General features: G+C 27.9%; 2 protein-coding genes across 2 annotated transcripts in view; one reads left to right on the top strand and one right to left on the bottom strand.

Annotated features, from left to right (window-relative positions):
- Positions 1-2,413: 2,413 nt before the first annotated feature.
- Positions 2,414-3,372, top strand: LOC106678139 (3-oxoacyl-[acyl-carrier-protein] reductase FabG). The gene has a single exon (XM_014416485.3). The coding sequence runs from the start codon at positions 2,452-2,454 to the stop codon at positions 3,229-3,231; it is 780 nt and encodes a 259-aa protein (XP_014271971.1). The 5' UTR covers positions 2,414-2,451; the 3' UTR covers positions 3,232-3,372.
- A 10,978-nt stretch (positions 3,373-14,350) lies between these two features.
- LOC136796394 (uncharacterized) overlaps positions 14,351-24,067 on the bottom strand; it is a 315,963-nt gene continuing 306,246 nt past the window's right edge. Inside the window, exon 5 of the mRNA XM_067050019.1 lies at positions 14,351-14,945. Coding sequence (XP_066906120.1) covers positions 14,786-14,945 — 160 coding nt within the window. The 3' untranslated portion in view covers positions 14,351-14,785. The remainder of the gene's footprint in view (positions 14,946-24,067) is intronic.

Raw genomic sequence — 24,067 nt, 5'->3', positions numbered from 1 at the left:
TCATTTAATTTTTATTTTATTAAATTTTTGTCAGATTCATTTTTACTTAAAAGTTAATTTTCTTTATCTTGTGTAGAAATTATTCTATCCCGCTATTTATTTAATTTTTTATATTGTTATCATTTAATTTTTCTTTCTTCTTTTTAGTCCCAATATATACTGTGAACTAACTAATTATACTATACTAGGTACATAGTGAATGCCATTAAGAAGTAAATATTAAAGTATTTAAGGTGCACGCCTCCTGAAATTTATATTTTTTGAAAAAAACCTAATATTTTCGATCAAAAAACCTAATATTTTCATTCGGCTTGCCATATCGTTAAAACTATATACAACACAAAAAAAAAAATTCATAGCATGCTAATCATAGAATAAATTAACTTAAATATGAGCACATTGTGAGCTTTTCTACGTTCAATATTTCCCGAAATACTGATTTTCAAAAAGCAACATTTTATCCAAATAACAAAAAATCGATGTTTTATATATACATTTATTTTTGTGGATATTTTGAAAACCTTGTCTGCTCCTCCAAAGACAAACTTTATCAACTACGGTATAGTAGACTTAACTTTCTTCAATTTTAGTGCTAGTGGGCATATGTACGTCTATTAGTTCTGGAGTCACAGTTTTTCATTAACCAAACATTTTTTTCGAACAACGAGATATCAAAATTTTACGAATTTATTTTGGCAAATATCATGGAAAATGTAACTACACCGCAATTTAGAGCTAATAAACATATGAACGTCGTTCGTAGAAGCAGTAGTTTTAATGATATTTGCAAAAATAACTTCACATAAAATTAATTTTTCGTTATATGGAAGAAAATTATATTTTTATATTAGAGGACTAATATTTTAGCTAATTTCCATTACTTTTAATGGTGATCAATTAAGTTTATTATTTTTTTTTTGTTGTTTTAAGGATATGGAACTCTGACTGAAAAATTATTTTCCTATTCTTTTCTGATGCTAATATAGCGAAATTAAAATACAACATAATATTTCATTAAAATAATAGAACTAGTACGTATTTTTTATTTGTAAGAATTATATCCATCCTTTCCTCGAAACAAACTTATCATGGCAGCCACAAGTTCAAAGATAATGAAGTTATTTGATTTTTATTAGTAAGATATTTTCTATATTTCTGAAAATATTAAAGAGTTTTTCATTTATAGAAAAATACTATAACCAATCAAAATACTTTTAATTGTTTTTGTAAAAAAATCTGATCGAATGGGTTGGTATAATTTTTAAATTATTTTATTGTAATATGTGTTTAACTTTGATAGTTTTAAATCTTGGAAAATCTGCAAACGTAAATAAATATTGTTTAAATGCTTCTAATACTTTAGGCATAGGGCTTTTAAATCGGGTGGGACTCAGGTAATATAAAAATAAAATAATAATATGTTGATTATGTAATAATTTTAATTTATAATAGATATTATACTAGAAAACGAGCTAATCAGATCGAAATGTCGTGTATGTAACTACAAAATAACCGAATAAATGTGGCTTTTATAGTCTATCAATTTTATTATTATATTGAAACTATTATATTATATATATTATAAATTCAGTATAGATACCATAATTTTGGCTTTTAAAGTTTATAATATGAGATGTAAAATTGCTCAAATGCTATTTTATTCCGTTTAGTGTGAAATTTGCATATTAATAATACCCATTTTCTTAAAAAACGTAATTTACTTTTTGTTTGTGAATTTTATATGATAATATAGTTCCAAATAAAAGTAAATTTCGATTTTTCTTAATATTTAAAATATAATATTAAAGAAAAATATGAACCATATTAAAACATCAGATGTTTTTATAGATAACAATTAAAAGTAATTTTTAAATATATTTATTTCAATATATACTACATTTTTGCAACGTTTCGACCCTAAATGTTTATAATTACCACAGCCACAATCAAAAATTATTCTTAAATGAACAATTTATGGAAGTATTGTACAATTTATTATTAAAAAAAAAATTAGAAATGCAGATTTGAAAATAAATTGTACAATTACTTCCGTAAATTGTATATTTAAGAATACTTTTTAAAGTGAGACTGAGGTAAAGGAAAAATAAGAAATTCCCAATGCAGGTCTGAAAATTACAAAAATATAATGTATATTAAAATAAATACTTTAAAAGTCTTTATAAATCCTATAACATAAAAAATAATAGATAGATTTCCAATTTTGATTATTATTATAAATTTAAAATATAAACTCCTGATATGGAAATGAAAAACCATATTAGAGATTTAGAATTGTCCTAAATGAACACGATCGATTATTGAAGTGCAAAGGCACACTGACATTGTTGACTTTTTAATGATAAAGACATGAGATTACGAGGAGTGGGGATGAACTTGGTGGGGTCCTCCTTGGATAGTTTTCAGTTTGTTATTGTGAGCGTCGGCAGTGCTATGGCTTTCTCTGACAAGGTAGTAATCGTCACTGGGGCTAGTTCGGGTATCGGCGCTGCTACCGCCAGACTGTTCGCTGAGCGAGGGGCCACGCTCTCTCTGACTGGTCGGAGCGAGGCAGCCCTCCGCGAAGTGGCCATGGACTGTGGGCGTATCACCGGCAAACAGCCCCTCATCACTATCGGCGATCTCACCGACGAGAAGCACGCTCAAGACTTGATAGAGGGTACGGTGGCAAGGTACGGCAAGTTGGACGTCCTAATCAACAACGCGGGTATCTTGGTTTTAGGATATATCGAAGACCCCGAGATCTTGGAAAAGTACGAAAGCACATTCAATGTCAACGTGAAACCGGTACTAAGATTGACATCGCTAGCGGCACCTCACTTGTCAAAGACGAAAGGTAACATCGTAAATGTGTCTAGTATTGCTGGCCTTAGGCCTTTCATAGGGTCATCGGCTTACTGCATGTCAAAGAGTGCTGTGGATCACCTGACAAGGTGCTCAGCTGTTGAGCTTGCGACCAAACAGATCAGAGTAAATGCTGTCAACCCTGGATCAGTGCTGACCCAGATTCAGAAGAGAGCTGGGATGGATGAAGAAGCAGTTGAGAAATATAAAGAAAACGTAAAGAAGGCTCATCCCTTAGGTCGTGCAGGGAAACCAGAAGAAATAGCCTCTGTGATTGCTTTCCTGGCCAGTGATGATGCATCCTTTGTCACTGGTGTTACCATTCCTGTTGATGGAGGCAGGCAGTGCATGACCCCTGCATCATTTTGATCTTGACAATTTAGAACCTACTGGAGGAGCAGTATAAATTCTTATCAATCAAAGCTTTTCTGCAATTAAAAAAAAAAAAAAAAAATAGTAACTTGTAATTTTCATAATAAATATTTTGCTAATTCTCTCAATTTAAAATAATTTATTTTGTATTATTTTATTGATTACAATTGATTGATATCATAACTAATAACATAAATTTATATTATTAAATAAAAAAATTCTTGTATAAAAAAAATCAAGGTATACGGTTTTGGGGAAATAATTAAATCAATATCAACAATTTTACAAGAATATTATTTAATTGAGGCCTTTGGTCATTAAACATGGTAACTAACACAATGTTTTGTCTTCAGCCAGGAATCTAATATCAGGAAACAGTAACTTGATATCAACACTTAACAGCTAAACAAGTTTCTAAAAGATTCTTTCAACAATTGAGGTGTTTGGTCGTAAAATATGGTAATTGCAAAAATGAATACTTTTAATATGTATAATAGTTCGTTAATTACAATGTTTTACCTTCAAGCAGTAGTCACTTAACACAAAACTGAAATCCATGAAATATTACAGTTACCATGATTTACAGCCGAAAGCCTCAATTATTAAATAAAATAGCAATGATCTTTTATCCAAAACTGAATATTTTATGATGAATACTAAGGTCTTAGATTTTACAGTAAGGAGAGACCACAGGAGTGAGTCAGCAGCCATTCTTGCATAACCATGGCAACATGTTTGATAGTAAGTGTTATTTTGCAACTGAAAAACACAGTTTCATTATATATTTTAATAAAAATATATTTTTTTAAATAATTTTACTATAAGTATAATCAATAGTTATCAGAAAAGAAGAAATAGACTTTGTTTCAAGTACAAAATTTCTTTCAAAAACGTATTTTAAAGATCTATTCAATGAGAGGAGAGATTAGATTAAATTATCTTTTTTTTTTCCTGATGTGATATGAGCTAAACTGCCAATTCATTTTATTTCAAATATATTTGTTTACTTTACAAAGAAACTTGTAAATAAAGATGTTAGGTAACAGTTTGCTAAAAATTAATATTTATTAACAGTTCACCTTAGGTCATTTCACTAATCAAGTTGAGCCAAAATGACCTAGTGTGTGCTTTTAAGGCTTAAATATGCACAATTATTATTTGAATAGTATGACTTATTAGTTGTTTTTTTTCAAATTTTAATCTTTTATTACTGTTCATTAAATACCCATTCTTCTGGATTGTATAACAGACAACTGGAGGATTGATCTAAAACAAAACAAGATCATGGCCCTGTTTCATAATGAAAGCTAATAGTTTTAGTTCATAGTACAAGTGAAGAAACTAGTGTGGTAATCATATTAATACTAATTTTTTTCATGATAGGGATGACTATTAGTGATATTACAGGAATTAAAAAATACCAAAGTACGAGTTACTATTGTACAGATCTGTGTGATTGAATTAAGATAAATGTACAATAGTATTAGTTTGTACTTTATTATGGAACAAAGCCCATGAGTTTTGATAAGTGAAAAAAAAATACTATCTATTCTCTTATGTCACTAATTTGTTTCATTTGCTTATATTCCAATAGCCAACAAAACAGTGCTTCTAGCAGTATGTGAGAAAGTAAAAAAAAAAAAAAAATCTGGCCTTGACAATTGTGTAATATACAATTTAGCCAGTGTGTATGCTATAGTTGGCTTGTCTCACACTTGCAATAAACAGTTCAATTGATTTGATTCTGCTGAAAACTTTAAATAACAGAAAGGTAATAATAAATTAAATGCAGTGAATATAATAAATTTGAATATAAATAAGGATTTGGATATAAAAAATAATTGTAAATATAAATTTAAAAAAATTTTAAATGATAAAGTTAAAAATTAAAAACAAAACAAAGTGAATAAGTAAAAATGTCTGACGTTTAATGAGTGATGTCGAGAAAAGAGTTTATTTATATGTAGCTATTGGTAATGTCTGCCACTGTTTTTATATATGTATATATAATGAAAAATAATAGGCTGCTGGTATGCTAGTTTTCCACAAATTAGGAAATTAAACACTAGTTCCCATCTGAAACTCATCTTAACTAACGATAACTAATTTTTTTTTGCATTCTATAGTTCCATTCTTCCCTTGTTAAGAATCACCTTACTGATATTAATATAATAGAAGTTAATTTAACTTACTTTATTAGAAAAGAAGTCTAGACTTTCTTATATTTAAACTAGAATATTTAATATTTTTCAAAAACTATGGTTTTCTATTTCGACATTCAAATTCAATTTTTTTTTTCCTAATTAGGCACCAATTTTTTCTAAATTGTTTGCTATCTTTTATCTTTTCTTAATTCTTTATCAAAATCTATCTTTTTATAAATTATTGAGATTCTAGTTTTCCTCATTATTTTCAAGTAAAATATATTAATGATAAAAAAGCTTTATTTACAAATTTACAGTAACAAAATTATCATTTTACATAATCACAGATGCTCATCATTACAATCAGAGAATACTGATTTGCATATAAATAAAATTATATTTAATTCATAAATCTTCCAAAATGTTATGTTATTACACAATTTCACTATTATTACATTTACTATCACAATAAAATCCAACATAGCGCATAATATCTGATTTCAAAATACAAATATTATTTTGAAAACTTTATATGAGCAAACATTATATGTTTTATCAGGGTTTAAAGGAACTAATTGAAATTTTTAATTTTGGTAAACTGACCTAATTGAGGAAACCATTCTCATGACATTGAGAAAAAAACAAAACATGAAAAATAATAAACTGGCAAGTTGAGACTCAATACATGGATAGCTATTTCACTTCATTTTGGATGGGAGAATATACTCTTCTCTTTTTTATGAAATTCAGGGAATGAAAGAAGATTACTGATGCCCCGTTGATTTATTTCACAAACATCAGTTTACTAAATTACCAATTGAGAATCCTAGATGTCAAAGTTAAGGGGTTATACAATGAATATTTACAGAAAAAAAAATTGTGTTTCCACTGGGTACCCTGACTTTCTATTCGCCTGAAAATTTCCATTGAGCTAGGGAATAACTGCTTAGGGAAAGACAAATCAACAATTTTACATCTTTAAACTCAAGAAACCTTCATAAAAAACAAAGACGTGCATGAACATAAAGAGATCCCATAGTATTATGAAAGTATATGATAAACAAAATATAAGTCTTACTAGTTTTAATTTTGTTGAATGTTAGTGAGTGACCGCTAATAAAAATACACACATTTTTTAATCTCTTTCATGTGCTAGAACCAAGTGAAGAGGCTAAACTTCTCATAATATATCCTGATCATCTTTTAGCCTGAAAATTCCCTTTCTGAAGGTATATGTGATATTGGTATATTTTACCAATGGATTAGAGAGTGACCAAAAACCGTGTTAAAGAGGTAAAATGTGTTATATTGATTGGTGGATGATTTGAAATCAAACAATAGTTCTGGAAAGAATGCAGCCTTTTTTTTTAAAGTTAACTACAAAACGAATTGATACCATAGACATATAAAGTTTCAGGCTTAGCTATATGACAGGGCTGGGGAATGACAAAACAAGCATTATATATTTTATAACAAGATAACAATGATAACAAATCCACCACGGACCCAAAAAACAAAGTTTCTCAAGAACCTAAAATTATATCAGGACCAAGTCCAAAAAATAATCTGCCCCAGACTCTAAAAATAATTTGCCCAACCCCAAAAACAAATTTACCCAAGACCTTAAAATTAAGGAATTATTATGAGGTATTATTTTGTCATAATCTAATTCAAATAAAAATATTAGTTAAATGATTTATTTAACAATTAAATTTCTTTCCTAATTCTGTCATTCATAATTAAATCATATTTTCACAACAAAAATTTCTCATCTTTATTTATTTCTTAATTTACAACATGTTCTTATGATGCATATATCTTTATTGAAGATGTTAAAAGCCTAACTCTCTAAATCCTTTATTAAAATAATTTTCTCCAAACTCCCTTAATCTAATTTGGTTTTCAATTTATCACAACCAATCTAATTCACAATATAGCAGTTAAATCAGAATCAAATTTGTCTACTATGTGAAATTTCAAAAAGTTCTCATGTTGTATATGTCTTCATAAAATACATCAAATGCCTAACTCTCTTAATCCAAGTAAATGGTTAATTTTTCAGAAAAAAAAACTAATTTACAACTCACTTTTTAAATCATAATAAAATTCTAAATTATTTAAAGGTTCTAACTGATCCTACATAACAATGAAAGACTAAGTCATAAAAAAGTGAAATTATTTTGTCATTGTTAAAGTCAAACAAAAATATATTTTAAATAATAATATTTAATTGATATTTTATCTCCACATTATTAAATTAATAAGATTATAAAAGAATAAACAATCAATCAATCATAATAAATACTAATTAATTTAATACACACATGAATAAAAATGACTGAAAAAATAAACATCGTTTTAACCCTGAACAACTTAAACGAAACTAAAACAACAAAAATTAGATAAAATGACAATTTAGAATATTTAAATAATAATTCAACCAAATCTCTAAAAACAGTAGCACAAGAATTGTAGAAAATAAAAGTCCCAATTAGCACCATTAGAGACCATCCAAGCTGCTGTATTCTAAGTCTAAATATGGCTTGAAAATATTTTTAATGATAGTTTGACTAACTGAATAAAGGTAGCAGCACCAATCAAGAAGCGTGGAAAAGGTAGTTTCAATAATTACCGCAAGAGGCCAGCACCATCCAAACAGCCATTTCCGAAGCCTAGCACGAAAATTTTTAGTTTGTATTAGGATATTAGAAACTTATAGGAGCTCAACTGATCGGATCAGATAGTTAAAACTTGTGTTGGAACAAATCTAGTATGTTCCAACACAATCATAACGTAAGACGGACTCTTTTAGCTCCTATAACTTCCTAATATCCTAATACAAACTAAAAATTTTCCTGCTAGACTTCAGAAATGGCTGTTTGGATGGTGCTGGCCTCTTGCGACAATTGCTGGAACTACTATTTTCTAACTTTCTTGATTAGTGCTGCTATCTGTATTCAGTTAAGCGAACTATTATTAAAATATATTTTTAAGCTATATTGGACTAAGTTTGGACAGAGTTGGGCGAAGATTATTCGATTGACGAGAGAAGAAAACATTTTTTTACCTGACTTTTCTACACGAACGCATCCTAATGCAACTGTATTCGCCAATTTATTAAAGGAATAGTCTATTATAAAAAAAAAAAAAATTAGGATAAGCATTTCGAATACACTTCGTAGAATTTCAATGGAATAAATATTTAATTAAATAAATTTATAAACTTGAAAGCGGTCTTATTTTTCGTGTTTTAAAATTTATTTTTTTTAGAGGCCTATGAAGGCCCCCTTAATATATTTGATATCGCGAAATGATTAATTTTAACTTTTCTCATTTCTAACATATTAGAGTCCCTTTTTATGTTTTAGGTTATGCAGAATATGAATATACTATCGATTAATCTTAATTTTTTTTCTTTCTAACATACTAGAGTGTATGTTTTCTAAGATGCACAAAATGCAAATGTAGGATTCCTAATGTATTAGAACACCAATGAATTTTTATTTTCTGCATCTTTATATATATGTATGCTAGTGCAGGGTCCCACTAGTCCTACCAATAGCTATGTTAGTTAATCATTAAACACTTTTTCTGTTTCTAGCAAATTATTATTTTTACTTAGATGTTGAATTTTAGGCGTACCTAGACCATGACATATTCCTGTCAGGGGCTTAGGATTGATTTATTTTTGAGGCATGGGATGAATATAATTTTTGGGCTTTGGAAGGATCTGTTTGTGGAGTCTGGTTCGGATTTATATCTGAAGCCTAGACTGGAATCATTTTTGGAGCCCAGCGCTGATTATTTTTGAGGCCAAGGATTTTTTTTTTCATATACAGCATTATAATTGTTTTTTATTTTCAATCAAAAATTGTCAGTTCATTGTGGCATGTTGAAAAATATATATAAATGGGCACCAGTTTATATCATGGTTCTTTATAACAAATTATCATTATTTTTTAATTAAAGTGTAATAATGTTATACAATAAGTTGTTTTTTATTATGTCTATCTAATATCTCAATTGAGATAATATTTGGGTATATAGGGCTACGCAATAAAAGACATTAGAGTTGATTTATTAATAAAATATAAGAACATCAACATTATAGAAAAATATTGTGACAGAAAGTTAACATAAATTTTTAAGGTTGTGAAAGATAATTGTAGGAGTGTATAAAGAACAAATCAACTGTTGTATTATGTAACAATTCAAATCACAAAAAAACTTTTCTTGTGAAGTTTCACAAATTAAGTATTATTAAACTGAAATATGCTGGAAGTTTTATTTGTTTAGTTTGGACAATAGGTAAATAATTACTAAATATATCAGTTAAAAAATTCAATAAAAACAATAATTAATAAAAGGTAATTCACTTTTATTTCTTTTCGATGAAGGAAATTTTAATTAAACATATACCAACCTATGCTAAAATATCTTAAAGTTCTATTTCTATAAATAGTGCTTTATTTCCCCTTAATTATCTCCTTTGGTATAAACCATTTATGTTTCACTAAAATTTAAACTTATTTCTATTAATGTGGTGTTAATTATTTTATAAAAGATTTACAATTGACTACTGTAATCTCTGTAGTAAATCTAAGCAATTTAATGCTAATAAATTTAATATAAACTTTTTCAAATACTCTATCATAATTTCATTATTCCATTTAAAGATGGTGCATCTCATTCAGTTTCCACAAGGTTACATTATATTATTTATTTTCCTTGATAATCAGTATAATTAATAACATAATTAAGAAATTATTGAAACTCAATCTCTACTTTCTTGTATAGAACAGTTACCACAGAAAGTTGATAGATCTCTTAATATAAGGAAAAATACAGGAAAAAATAATTGTTCAGAAAGGATGACAAAAATAACTATTTAAAAAATGTGTTAACACTTATAATTTAAAAAAATATAATTTCAATTAATAAATGTATCAATGGATATGTATTATTTATATTAATTATATCTCTCAGATGAGAAAAGTGACAATCTTTCAAAATATAGTTTTTGGGTTATTAATTTTTTTAGGAAGTTCCAGCATTCCCTAAACGTAGAAACTCCTGTTTTTGGCAGGAAAATAATATGTACTCAATCACATTGGTTACTGATTTCGGTTTTCTATCTTTCTTGTATAATGAGGTTTTAAAGAAGGGTCACTTTTCTTGCCAGAGTGTGATATATACTATATAACACGAAAATGAAAAAAACAATTTTTTTTTTTTTCAAATGTTAACTACTTTCATTGATTAAGAAGTTGCATAATTTATTTTTGATTATTCAAACCCAACAATCATGAAACAATGGATTTGCAATAATCAGTTTAGTTTTCAAAAATTCAAACTATGTTTATAAAATATAAATCCAATATAACAGTAAATAGTTTAATTGGATTCAACTGAGCAGAAATTCAATTGAAACTACTAATAAAAAAACACTGAGGATATGAATTAGGTTATTAATTTTTGTTGGATACAATACTGTAAGATTAACTAATTAGTATCATAAGAATAAACCATTTAAACCCAATATACAATAAGGAACATTTTCGTTCTATATCATCGATGTCATAAGCTATATCAATAATTTTTTTTTAAGAATTTTTATTTCATATCGATTCAAACACCCATCATTACCAAAGGCAAGGAAAGAAATCCTAGGTTGCTTCCGTTACGTTAACTAATAAATTAAATTCCGCTGGCTAGATGAAGTAACTCACCTTAACAGTACAGGTGAATATAATTGTATTATGATTAAACATTGATGAAATATGCTTATCCAGAAAATTAAATACAATTTTTTTTGCACAATCATAACAATTTCAACTATTGTATGTGATGTTAAAAAAAAACAAAAAAAAAACAGTATATTTCAGAATAGATTTTGTTTGGCTCTGAATCTAAATTTTAATTTCATCCAGGTTATAATTGAAATGAATGAATTTAATTTGATTGTAATGGTTGAAAAGATGATAGAAAAGCTTAAGTAGCATTTCTGATATGAACCACATGGAGAACAGACCCACAAATACACATGTCTGTGCATTGCTACTTATCCTTCTATAGATGTAATATCATGTACACCCAGTATACTTGTAAAATTTAATTGATAAATAAACATCTCTTATACCCAAGTTTTCAAATATTGCTGTTTTTCTATGCATATAATAACAATTATATTTTTCTTTATGAATTAATTAATTTAAAAAATATTTAACACCATTTTACCTAATGTTATTAATAGTTCTTAATATAAAGTTTACACATTGAATAGTTGATAATTTTAAATATATTTCTAAACATTAATATAGCATAGGCACTTTTCTGAAATACATATCTTATGACATTATCTTTGTATAAAGTATAATATTTGTAATATATGATTAACTATAATTGATATATATTTATTTTCACAAGAGCTATAAATATTCCTACTCAATAAAATAAAATTAGTACATTACAAAAAATCAAGTATCTGAAAATTTCTAAAGATATTTCATCATTTCAATCTGCATTAATTTAATTAAAAATTAATACTTTTAATAAATTTTTGATCCACCTAAATTAATCGATGTGTATTACATGATAAAGTTTCAATTGTACACAATTTCTCTCTTATTCTGCATTCTGCCATCGAATATTATAATTACAAATAAGTGTGATTTCAACAAGATTAAGGTAATATTTCTTTAGGTAATTTCTGATAATTACTTTAAAGTTATTTCCCATATCACTAATTGAGTATTACTAATTTTTTCATCCCAATAACTTTGAAATGTATTTTTCAAGATTTTTTTGTTGTTGCGATAAGTTGTTTTACCATTTGAATCTTCTTACTAATTGTATAATCATTATATATGCGTTTATTAACGGAATATGTGAGGTCAGTAATAATTTAGTTGTAACCAGTTTACAATATTTTGATGTTGATAATACAGATGTTATTTTTATGTAAGGTTATGTTATTTTGTCAATGTCACACTGCATGCAAAATAAATGTAAAAGAACAAGAATAAATAAGTCAAGTAAAATCAACGAAACTAGTTGTGAGTGTGTTGATATCCGTTAGAAAGAAGAATCCTCAGAACAGAAAAGAGAATATAAGCAACAATACTTAATAATTAAAAAAGTTAACAGAATAAGAGAGTTTTAATGGTATGTGTATTATTCATGAAACATATCTAAAAATTGATGTTACAATGAAGATATACTAATTAGTAAGATAAATATTGTAATTACTAAAAGTAAATTTAATATACATTATATTTTCAAATAACATTTAAATTAAAATCATTAGTATGATAATAATCAGATCTTATAACATTTCATAAATTTTGCATCAAAAAGTGACCAAATATTAATATTTGTTTTGTTTCTTTAAAATCAATTTTATAAAAAGTTCTAAAAATTAAACCAAAAAATAAAAATAGTTCTAATTATTTAGATTTTACTAATTTAAAAAAAAATAAAATAAAGTAAGGAGAGTACGTACTAGTGTTTTCTTCTTTAACTACATATATATATTCTTCTTAAAAGTCTAGGAAGCATTACACAATAATCATAATTTAATTTTTGGTACTCAATAATTTTAAAACCATATTAGCAAATCCTATTTCATAGGGCCACTTTCGAATACATTTTGAACATTGATAAAACTAATGATTGTGACAACAAACCAAAAACGATCTTCTGACGACTTTTTTCATGTATATGGTTATTCTAAATTTAATTTTACTTGAACTAGCCTAATTAATTTAAAGAAAACATAGTAATTTTCTGCAATAAAATACTTAACAATTTTTCTCTTGAACATTTTTTTATTGCTTAGTTGGTCTAATAATCTATAGTTTTTTTTTCTGATAAATTACAGATGTTCAATAGAAAATCTGTACAAGTAGAAATCAAGTATATTTACACTTTGTTATATATTTTATATAAATAGCTTACAATTCTAATATTTTTGTAAGGTATATCACATAGAATACTTACTATTTGTGATAATTCACTTTGATCGTAAATATTTTAATCTAACAGTTTAATTGGCTACTTAGTTTCTACTTTAATATATCAAATTTATACTAATAATAAAATGACTACCCTAACAAACAATTTAAATTGTTAAGTTTTCATGATGAAAGTTCTAATTATGTACGACCAATCATGCCATCTGATCTTGTCAGGTGAAATGATTTATCTAATATAAATTTATCATGTCACAATGGAACGATTCACTAAAACTATTGTTTTGCCAATAATGAAATATATTACTGATTTATAAGTTAAATGATTATTACTAACATTAAAACAAAATCAGTTTTTCAATGTAAGTAAGAATTCATTCTGAAAAAATCAAACAGTTCACTTGCAATTATATAATTTGAAAATGAAAGCGCATTGATATTAATTTACTTCCAAAATTACTGATAACAAATTGGTTTTCCTACTACTTTTCACATAGCTCGATGGTGGCAAATCATTGCTTGTAATAATTGAAATGTATATATATATATATTCCATATTTTTAATACTCATTTTTACTTTTAAGTTTTAATTTGTTCTTCTTATTGTACTTATGGTAATTCAAAAAGCTTGTCAGTTTCTAACATCTTCATTGTTTATAAATGTTTTTAATGTCTATTTTAGAATAAATACTGCAAAAAGAAATCCAGAAAAACTTAATGATAAAGAGTAGTAAATCTTAAAATTGCACTATTTTGACATGATTGGTTCAATTTTAATTCATTTATTTTATTGCTACAAAGAAAGTTATGTGTCTGCTTTAAATTTATATGGTAATTTCTGGAAATTCCCATCAAATCTATAAATAAATGTATAAAATGATAATCTTTTTAAACAAAATTGGTACATCGATGTTTGTTATTCTACATGAGACTTAAGTTTGATTGGTCACCTTGACCTAAGATCTATACCAATTTAAAATCATAAAAATATTTGTATTGTATCCTACTAAAAATCCATTCATAATTTGAAAAAGATTCTCCTCTTTTAAGAACATGTTTGTGCGTATATATTTTTCACAGAGAATGATTGAAATTCATCAGTAAAATAGTGGCTAGCTAAGAATTTAAAGAAAATTAATTGTTCCTAAAATTTATTAGTAAAACTAATTGCCATTTAAAAAAAATATTCAAGAATTTATTTGTAGTAAATCAAAGTATTATCATAATTATAACAGTAGATATTTAACATCTAAATGCCAAATTCTATTGTGCTTTTCAAATTGTCCATGTCTAAATAAATCTGCTTTGAAAGCAAGCTTTTGTAAGATTACACCGAGCTTCTAAAAAAAAAAAAATATGAATTAGAACTTTTTGCTGTGCATAAACTGTCAACATAATAAAAATGTAATATTTTTAAATAATTGTGCCTGGCTTAGATCAATCTACAAATAGGAGCTGTTCCATCGAATGTGAAGGCGTCTTGTGCCTGTAGAAGCTTGAGATGTTGTGGAGGGAAACAAGAGAGTTTCTTGGATCCCATAAAAATTTTCTGCTTTCATCTGACTCAGTCTCGCTGTCTACCACTACTGATTCAAGCCTGAAACATAACAAGCCAGAATGTGGTTTAGTATATAAAATATTTTATACTCTTTATTTATTAATATTATCTATATATTATTAATATTGGACGGTTGGAGCTGGTAATATTTCCAATAAAAAAGGAATGCAGAAACCAATAGACTGGCCAGCATACAGCCTATTCCACAAACACTAATCCACTTTCTCAACTTGGGTAAAGAACTTATATTTCATCATATAACAAGGGGCTACAAATACTACATGCCCTCAATGACGGAAATATGCACTGTCAGACTTCAATTGGTTTACCATAAAACATATTTATCAAGAAGTAATATTATAAGTAAGTCATAAATGTAAATAAGCACTATATTAATAGGATATTAATAAAAATATTAATATAGTGTTGATTTTTACAATCTCAAATGTAAATAAGCACTATATTAATATACTGTTGATTTTTAATATCTTGCACCTAGGTTGTTTTCTCCCCTAAAATGTTTCTGAAATTGTTTACTGTTGCAAATATTATTTTATCAGTTTGGAATAGTTTTTATTTTTTGTCTAATAATTTTACTATTTATTTATTTTATAATTTATATTTTTAAGAAGTAAAGGTGGTTAGAACAATGCGATAATTAGGAAATAAAATACTGATACAACAGCCCATTTAGAAATCTAATAATTCTATCCCTCCATTAATCAGAGAGAACAAGTACGGCAAGTGGGGCTATCAATTCTTTTTTGCCTATTGCAAGAAAAATCAATAGAATAATACTTATAGTACTGATTATTAATATAGTTGTCAGGTTCCAGTGATGGTCAAGAATATCCATCTACCACCACTGCCAATGATTATCTGAAAGCCAGATGATCAGATGAGAAAGACAGGACTCTATGTTCTGATGAAGAGCGATCTCCCTTAGCTAATGATCAAGGAGAATTACCTACATTACAAAGCCTTTTACAAGTGGAAGGAAGTAGTAGGCTCAACCCACTTTGACAAGGAGCAACTCCAGAGAGGCCGGCAGTAAGGATTGAAGAGGATGGATAGACTTGAACATTTAAGGAGTGGACAAACTTGAAAGAAGTGCAAGCTGTGGGCACAACTGATGAAAATAGTGTAAATTATTTTGATTGTAGGAGTGGGTTGTAATATAAGTCTATGGGTTGCTTCTCACAACTGAGAACACAAAAATTGTCAAAAGGGATGGCCACTCAAGGGAGAAAGTTTGATGTTTTGGGATTCTTTCAGAGCTCAGAAGCCTATATCTCAATGACAATACTGAACACAATGAGCTATATAGTGAAGAACAGTTTCTGAATCCTGTCCACATTTATGACAAGTTTCGTCATGAACTGTTTCACAAATCTTTAGATATTTTAAGTTTGCAATGGCCTGTGAGTATTATCATTAGTCATCAGAGTTCATTTCTATTTAGGGCTAGAAGTAACTTGGTTCGAGAAGTAGAGATTTTATTAATTAATAGCTTGGCCTGTCTTAGCCCCACACATCCTCTCCACTACTTGTCTGGTTTCTTCCATGTCCAATCAGGGAGTTCTTTACACTGATGTCTTTTAGAATTACCCAAGGAAGGTTCTAGCCCTATTAAAGAAAGCTTCACCCTAACTTTAGCGAGCTGCTCAGCTTCCTTATTCCCACTCTCTTACCAGTGCAGAGGTGACTGCCTTCCCTTTTAAAAGTAATGATTTCTGGCTATGTGACTGCAGACAAAATAGTGGAAGCTTCTGCCTGGAAGACAGTTGAGTACATCCCTAATGAGAAGTATATATTGTATATAAACTGTGTACATTCATCTTATATTAACTGTGTACTGTTTGGGATACATTTTTATCAAGATTATTATTTTGTATTATATAAACTTCATTGTTATTTTTGTACTCACATTTTTCTGTCATTTTCAGGTCTTTAAATTGGCTGTTTTACATAAATGTAAAAAAAAAAAAATAAATAAAATAAAAGTTAAGAAGTTTACAAAAGATAAGAAGATGCAACAGAAACTATAAGATTTTATTTTTCTATTTTTCACTATTATTTATAAACTAAACCTTTGAAAATTTAGAATTAGTTACTGTTAACATATTGTAAATGTACTTTCATTATACAATGGTCCTCTATTGTTTTTAAACTGGCTTTGTTTAAAGCAGGCCCTTTGTGGACCAAGAAGCTCTACATGGTCTTTGCGAGGGTTAATGAGGAAGGCTTATGTAGATTAGAGCCCAATCCTACTAGAAATGTCATTATATTTTACATATTCAACAAAAGTGACTGTTTGCCATAAATTCATTTTTTTTTTTAGTCTTATTTAATTATAAATTTGAAATGTGTAAGTATTGTTAGAATTCTTATTTATTTCACTTCTACTAGAAAGCACTCTGAAAGTGCTTCAACCTCATGGGATGCCATTCCTAAATTTCTATTTAATGAGTAACATTCCCATGTTCTGCAAGTCTTTAGTTAAATGAGGAAAAAAAATAGTAATTTATGTGAGAGAACTTCCAGTTAGATTTTTTTTAATATAAAAAAAAATTCAAAAAGGTAAACATTTTGGGATTGTGGCCTATCATCAAGATTACACATGCATTTTTTCTTTTTTTGTATGTGTCCTCACTAAAAAACAAAACTCTGAATTCTCCATTGGCATATCAATGTAAATTTCATTACTTTATAAAACAACCTTTTAATTTGAAAACAATTGTTGATAGACTAGGGCCCATCAGAACAACCAGTGACTGATTACCTGTTTTCTGGTAATGAAATACAAGTTGCATCATTACATTGACCTAATAGAGTTTGAGCTTTTTCCATGGGATCATTGAAAAACTTTTTGAGTAGCAGTATTCTAGAAGAAGCCAAAGGAATATATTTTAACAAAAGTCAGCCCTTGGTCTATAGGTAGTATTTTAAGGAGAAGAAACTATCCAGATGACAACAGAATTCGTGATACCCATACAGTAGGCCATAAATAAGCCATTCATATTTTTAAATGTTTGTTTTCCAATATTTTTTCTTAGAAGAACTTAACATTCTTAATTCGCAGGGCATATGAGAAGAAAAATATGTAAAATTATGTGATTAAGTTGTCTTATCCTATGTAAGGAACTATTGACATATCTAAATTATTAATAACCAATGTACGATAATAACACAAATATAAAGTTTGAACCAATTTAAAACTATTTTAACCTGGATTAGAATTCCGTTTATATGGGTCCAGCAACTTGATCGATGATTTATATAAATAAGTTTTGAATTTTCATAAGGTTTTAAAAAATAATAAAACAAAAGAAGTTTTATATGTTCATATATATATTTTTAATTGATAAAAAATATAATTACGATCATAAAATAACTTTTGCCAATTTATTATTAATTTAAGTTAACATTTTTAAGTAGAACTTTTACTCAATAAAAAAAATATATCTCAAATTTACTCATGAGTACTTGTAGGTATATTTTAAACTCTGTTGTATTATTTTTTTTTAGTGTTATTTTGGGAAGGGAACTTTATTCTACCTCTTCCCCTTTTCCTATAGGTAACCACTAACTTAAGTATTTTTATCCTTCTCTACAAATAACTAAGTTTTATTTAAAATTTTTCATAATCATAAAATATTCAAAAAAAAATTAAATCCAATAATTAAAAGTTTTATTTCCTTTAGTACAAACTAAATTTTATTGTGAATACATATAATTTACTTTTTAAATTCTTTTTTTTTAAGTTAATTAATCTTTTATTTCACTGTTTATATATTCTTCAATACCAAACTAATAAATATTTTTTTGTAAATCGAAGAAAAGTAGTTAAAAATGATTTTTATTTTATGAGGGACTTGTGGAGCTAAAATGAATTTGAAAGTGCCAAATCTTGAGGGACCTTAAGCTACTTGCTAAAAATTTGATGATATTGCTCTGAGTTATTATCTAAAATTTTATATTTAATTTCATTGTTATAATGTTTGCTCAACAAATTAACGATTAAAAGTAGCTTGAAACCACTAGCAACATAGCTTCTATTTTATAGAAATCAAATGCAACAAGACAGGGAAAAGAAAGAACATTATAATAATGAATAAAAATAAAGTTTTTAGATGTAGTGTAGTCTATTGTGCCGAGAATCTACCCTAATCGTGTCCCTAAACCAGGTAATGTCTTGCAGATACACCAACTAACTCAAATATTTTGTATTATTTAGATGTGTAAAACAGAAAAGAAGACTTCACATAGTTCTCTATCCCAATTCATTAGTCATAAACTGAGAAGTAGGTGACAACTTTTAAAAATTAGGCACATAAATATGGAAAAGAAGAAGAAACCCTCCTTCAATTCAGAGATCCCTCAGAAGCCCACCCTTCTAATCTCTTGCTCCCTGATATTTAAGCCCTTCTTGTAAAAATTTAAAAAAAATTAATTTATAGAACATACCATCTCTTTTTCAGTATATTGCTTTATTCGGAACAGCCAAGGCCACATTATTCCAGATAACTAAGTTTTATTGCATTTTCACTCATTATCTGCTCATCCGTCCATGTTATTTCAGACATGAATATCAGGTTGGAGCCCAGGGTTGGAGGCATCAAACTTCTAATATGAATCAGTGCTATTTTTGAAGTCATAAATATAATTTTGTTTTTTCTTCATTACAATATTTTTGGACTTCTATGCATAGAACTGAATATAGCATATAATTAAATGCATTAAATTTAACTGAAAAATTGCATGTTAATTATTCATGTTTTAATTTCCATTGTTTTAATGTCCACTGTTCACTTAATTATTCAGTTCAAGTAAAGACTTTTTTTTTTTTATTATATTGCAGAACATTGCCTAATTATTCAAAACAAGGACCAATATCGATTTTAGCTGGTTTGATATTCTTAGCCCTTAGGGAGCTATAACCTAACCCAAGGGACCTACTACTCTCTAAGTTGTCACTTGATTAAAGTTTAGGAATGAAAGAAAAGCAGCAACTAATCCAAAAATGTAAGTTTCAATAAAATTTAAAATTGTTGAAAAAAGATTACAAAAACTGAATGAACAAAATAATTTTGATGTTAATACCAGCATTTTGAACTGAAAGTACATGGTCATAATATGATGCAATAAAATTAAAATTGGCAATACTTGAAAAACTCAAAACATCTGCCAAGCACATTAGAGCTTTCTCACTGTTCATCATTTTAGTTTAACAAAATTTTGTTATGAGTCTGTTTTAGTACAAGAGACAGGAAGAAAAAAAGGCAGTTATCTCACCCCAATTTTTGATTACTTCAATGAAAACTATGCATAATTACTAGTCAAAATTGATGAATCTGCCAAGTATAGGTAGGGGGAATAAAAAATGGCTCCTGTTTCAAAACCTTAAAAAAACATAAATTTTTCATTCAGAGCTCTATATCTTAAAAACTACCAACTACACTAGAAAATCTAAGAGAACATTATTTAAAGAAGAATAAATTTACTGAAATATTATCCCTAAAAGAGCTATTTATGTCCAATAGTTCTGGAGATATAGCTTTCAAAAGCAAAATTTCTGAAAAATCTATTGAAAGATTAGTAGTTAGTTAATTTATTTTGAGAAATCTATATCTCAGGAACTATGTGATGTACAGATGTCTATTAGCACTCAAATTAAAGCTAGTTTAATGGACCATAAAGTAGTATATGTTTATCTTCGTAGGAGCAATAGTTTTCATGATATTCGACAAAATAAATTCACCAAATTTTGATTTCTAGTTATTCAGACGAAACTTTTAATTTATGAAAAAATATATTTCAGGACCTATAAGACGTAAGTTTACTATAAAGTAGTTTATCTTCTTAAGAGTAGTAGTTTTTATGATATTTTCCAAAATCAATTCTCAAAATGTTAATTTCTTGTTATGTAATGTTGCTTTTTAAAAAGCTACATCTCGAGAACTATTGAACGTAAATAACTCTATTAGGGCTCATATTTTAGCAAATTTACTCTTCTTTAAATGACGTTCTCTTAGGTTTTCTTGTGTTGTTCCTTCTTTTTAAGATATAGAGCTCCGAATGAAAAATTAGTTTTTCTTATCGCTTTGAAACAGCCACCATTTTTTATTCCCTCTACCTATACTTGGCAGACTCATCAATTTTGACTAGTAATTATACATAGTTTTCATTTAAGTAATCAAAAATTGGGGTGAGATAACTGCCTTTTTCTCTTCTTGGGATCTTGTACTATTTGTCAGACTCTTCCAAGTCACGATCTCTTTCTTTTTTTTTTACCTCCATGGTCAATACTGATAAATGGGGAGGGGGAGAGGGAGGGGTTATAACAGGTAACCAACCTATTCTAACCAGAAGGGAAGGGGGTCAAGTTTTCATTCCATGGGGCTTCAGCAAAATAAAAGACAAACCAGGATCCGGCCCCTGCTTCAAGTCCTTCCACAACTGACAGCCTCTCCAGGTATCGCATAAAGGCGATAAAGTAATAAGATCACATCAGACGCTGATTAATCATGTATTAAGTTCTAATTCTCTAGTTTCATTACTTACGTTTTTAATGAATATCGTATATCACTTCTCATAGAGTATTAGTATTAATATGTACATTACATGATTTCTGTTTCTTTACTTTTTGAAATATATAGTGAGGGGAAGTATCGCGATCATTAAAAATTTCGACTTCGAGTTTTAGTCAGGCATGCACGTTTTTACAGAGCTCAAATGACTATAACTAAATACATAGTCAAGGCGTGTATGTGCTTCGGTTATAACAGCAACTTTTTCGATAAAACTGACAGACATGATGAAGTACCAATTCATAAAATTTATTTAAATTAAATTCGGCATATCAATGTATAATTAAATGTTCTTTAACAATAGATAGTTCTTATCTTCATTGAAATAGTTTGGTTTTAAAAAATCTAAAAAACCTTTAAAACAAATTTTAAAAAACCTACCTCTAAAGTCCCTTTAATTTTGTTTATTTGAAATAATGAACCATATAAACTTTTTATTGTTAGTGAAAAATGAATAAAAATAAACAATGAAAGGATCTGATATTAATTTAAGGAGATATGAGGAAAATATTTTTACATGTTATGAAATCAACCGGTGATGCCAAAAAGTTCAATCCATAAAAAATTTCAGTTAGCATGTTATATGACCGAATACCTCATATGATGATGAATCCCTAATACATAAGATATTATAATGTTAATATAAGTTCAAAAAAATTACCAAATTTAAATTTCAGATAATTATTAATGGATACATGATTAAGATTTTTCATCATTAAGATTGAAAATAAAATATGTATAATTATGAATTAAAAATAAACCTTTTTAAATTTAGAGGAACATTAATAGATTATGTCGATTAAACTTTTCAATCTTAAGAAAAATCTTGACGTTTAATGTTTTAAATAAAAAATAGAATACTAATCTTAAAATCTGATGAAAGGATGAAGATTGAAAGCATCTGATATTAATTTAAGGAGATATGAGGAAATATATTGTATACATGTTGAAAACACATTTCTGGAAATAAGTCAATAAGAAATATATTGACGTATATAACCGGAAGTATTAAGGTGTGATGTAAAAATTCATTTTTTATTGTATACATGTTGCTCTGTGGCAAACGGTGAATAAATCGATTGTAAGCCGGTTTGTAACGCCAGTTGGTAGTTGCCACCAGGCTTTTTTTATGAACTTGTGTTGTTTGTTCACACTATAGTAAGAACGTTTTATGTTATTTAACCGTAACTAATAAAACAGTAAAAAAGATTTTATTTGTGTCCACCACCTCCGCGTTACAGGAAGAAAGTAAACGAATTAAAAAAAAAAAATTCATCATTTATGAATCTTTCAGTTGACAGGATGATTCTCAACAGTTTCTTATTACTTTCAATATTTGGGGTATTCAGTTTTTACATTACTAATACTAAACTAATAGTTTAACATGTTAAATGGAAAAACTTATGTTATTTGGAGAAATATTTCCTTCTTTTACCATGTTAAAACGATATAACATGTAACATGGCTGAGGGTCTTTTACTAGGTCTGTTAAATGGAGAGTGACGTCACGAAACAGACCAGATGAGCTTGTCACCGTTTTATTTATTGTCGTGTTAGGTTACTTACTCGTAGTTTGTGTTTTGTTTTTCTTTTGTCTTGTGTTTTGGACTTTTTAAAAAAGACAATCAGTAGTCAAACTTTTACACTTCTACTTTTCAATATTTTAGGCATGTTGTAATAAATTACCGTAATCAACACTTAGAAGTAAACAATAACATGAAGTTTTGGAAGGAAAGGGTACTAAAGAAGTTGCTCAGAAAATTCGCTAGGAGCTCTTATGCATTTACCATTTAACGTGACTTTAAATAGGGCTACTCACAATGCTATACTTCTAACATTTAACAAGGTAAAACATTTTACATTTACCACAATATCATACCCCTATTGATTCTATAACTGTTAAGATTGTAAGATTATTAGTTGATCGTGTGTGTTGATTGAAGGAAGGTAGTCAGATTGTTGGTCAAAAAAGGCAACAAAAATTGCAGAAAAAACTGTTGATTAGTAACCAATAGTTATAGGTTACTGATAATTTTTTTTTTTTGAAAAATGTTGAAATTTGAGTATTTCAATCAACGTTTTATGATTGTATTAATTTAATACTATTTTATTGTTATAGGTCATTTTGTCAGAACTGACTTAGTTTTTTTCTTCTTAATAAAATGTTATTCTTGAGTAAATTCGTCCCAGAATATTTTTCCTACCCTGTACTTATGTTGACAATAAAGTTTTAAAATAAAATAGACGACTTTGCTATTGGGACGGACAGGTGACTAGACTTAATGGAGAGCCGCAGTTAAGATCCACTCCAGGGATAATAAAGCACAGGCAGAAGAGAGATAATGGAGGCTTTATGTTAATTGCGGGAATAAGGATGTCAGGCCATCACTGGGCGGGGGGAAGAGGAGTGGTACCGGCGGCACGAAATGAGTGTACCTGTTCCAAACTCTTAATAACCACAAAACATAAATGTTATCACAATCTTTCCTACATTTCTACAAAACAGGTAAGGTGTTAGATCATTAATTCCCCGCTCCAAATTAATACCCTCATCGAGAATAGTGAAGAAAC

Source organism: Halyomorpha halys, unplaced genomic scaffold (genome assembly GCF_000696795.3).
Source record: "Halyomorpha halys isolate HHAL.00 unplaced genomic scaffold, Hhal_1.1 Scaffold126.1, whole genome shotgun sequence".
In the NCBI taxonomy this organism is placed as follows: domain Eukaryota; kingdom Metazoa; phylum Arthropoda; class Insecta; order Hemiptera; family Pentatomidae; genus Halyomorpha; species Halyomorpha halys.
The sequence above is the reverse complement of the archived record's forward strand: the minus strand, read 5'-3'. Positions and strand labels throughout refer to the sequence as shown.

Excerpts from the sequence above, each read along its gene's own strand:
- LOC106678139 (XM_014416485.3), top strand. The coding sequence starts at position 2,452 with ATGGCTTTCTCTGACAAGGTAGTAATCGTCACTGGGGCTAGTTCGGGT.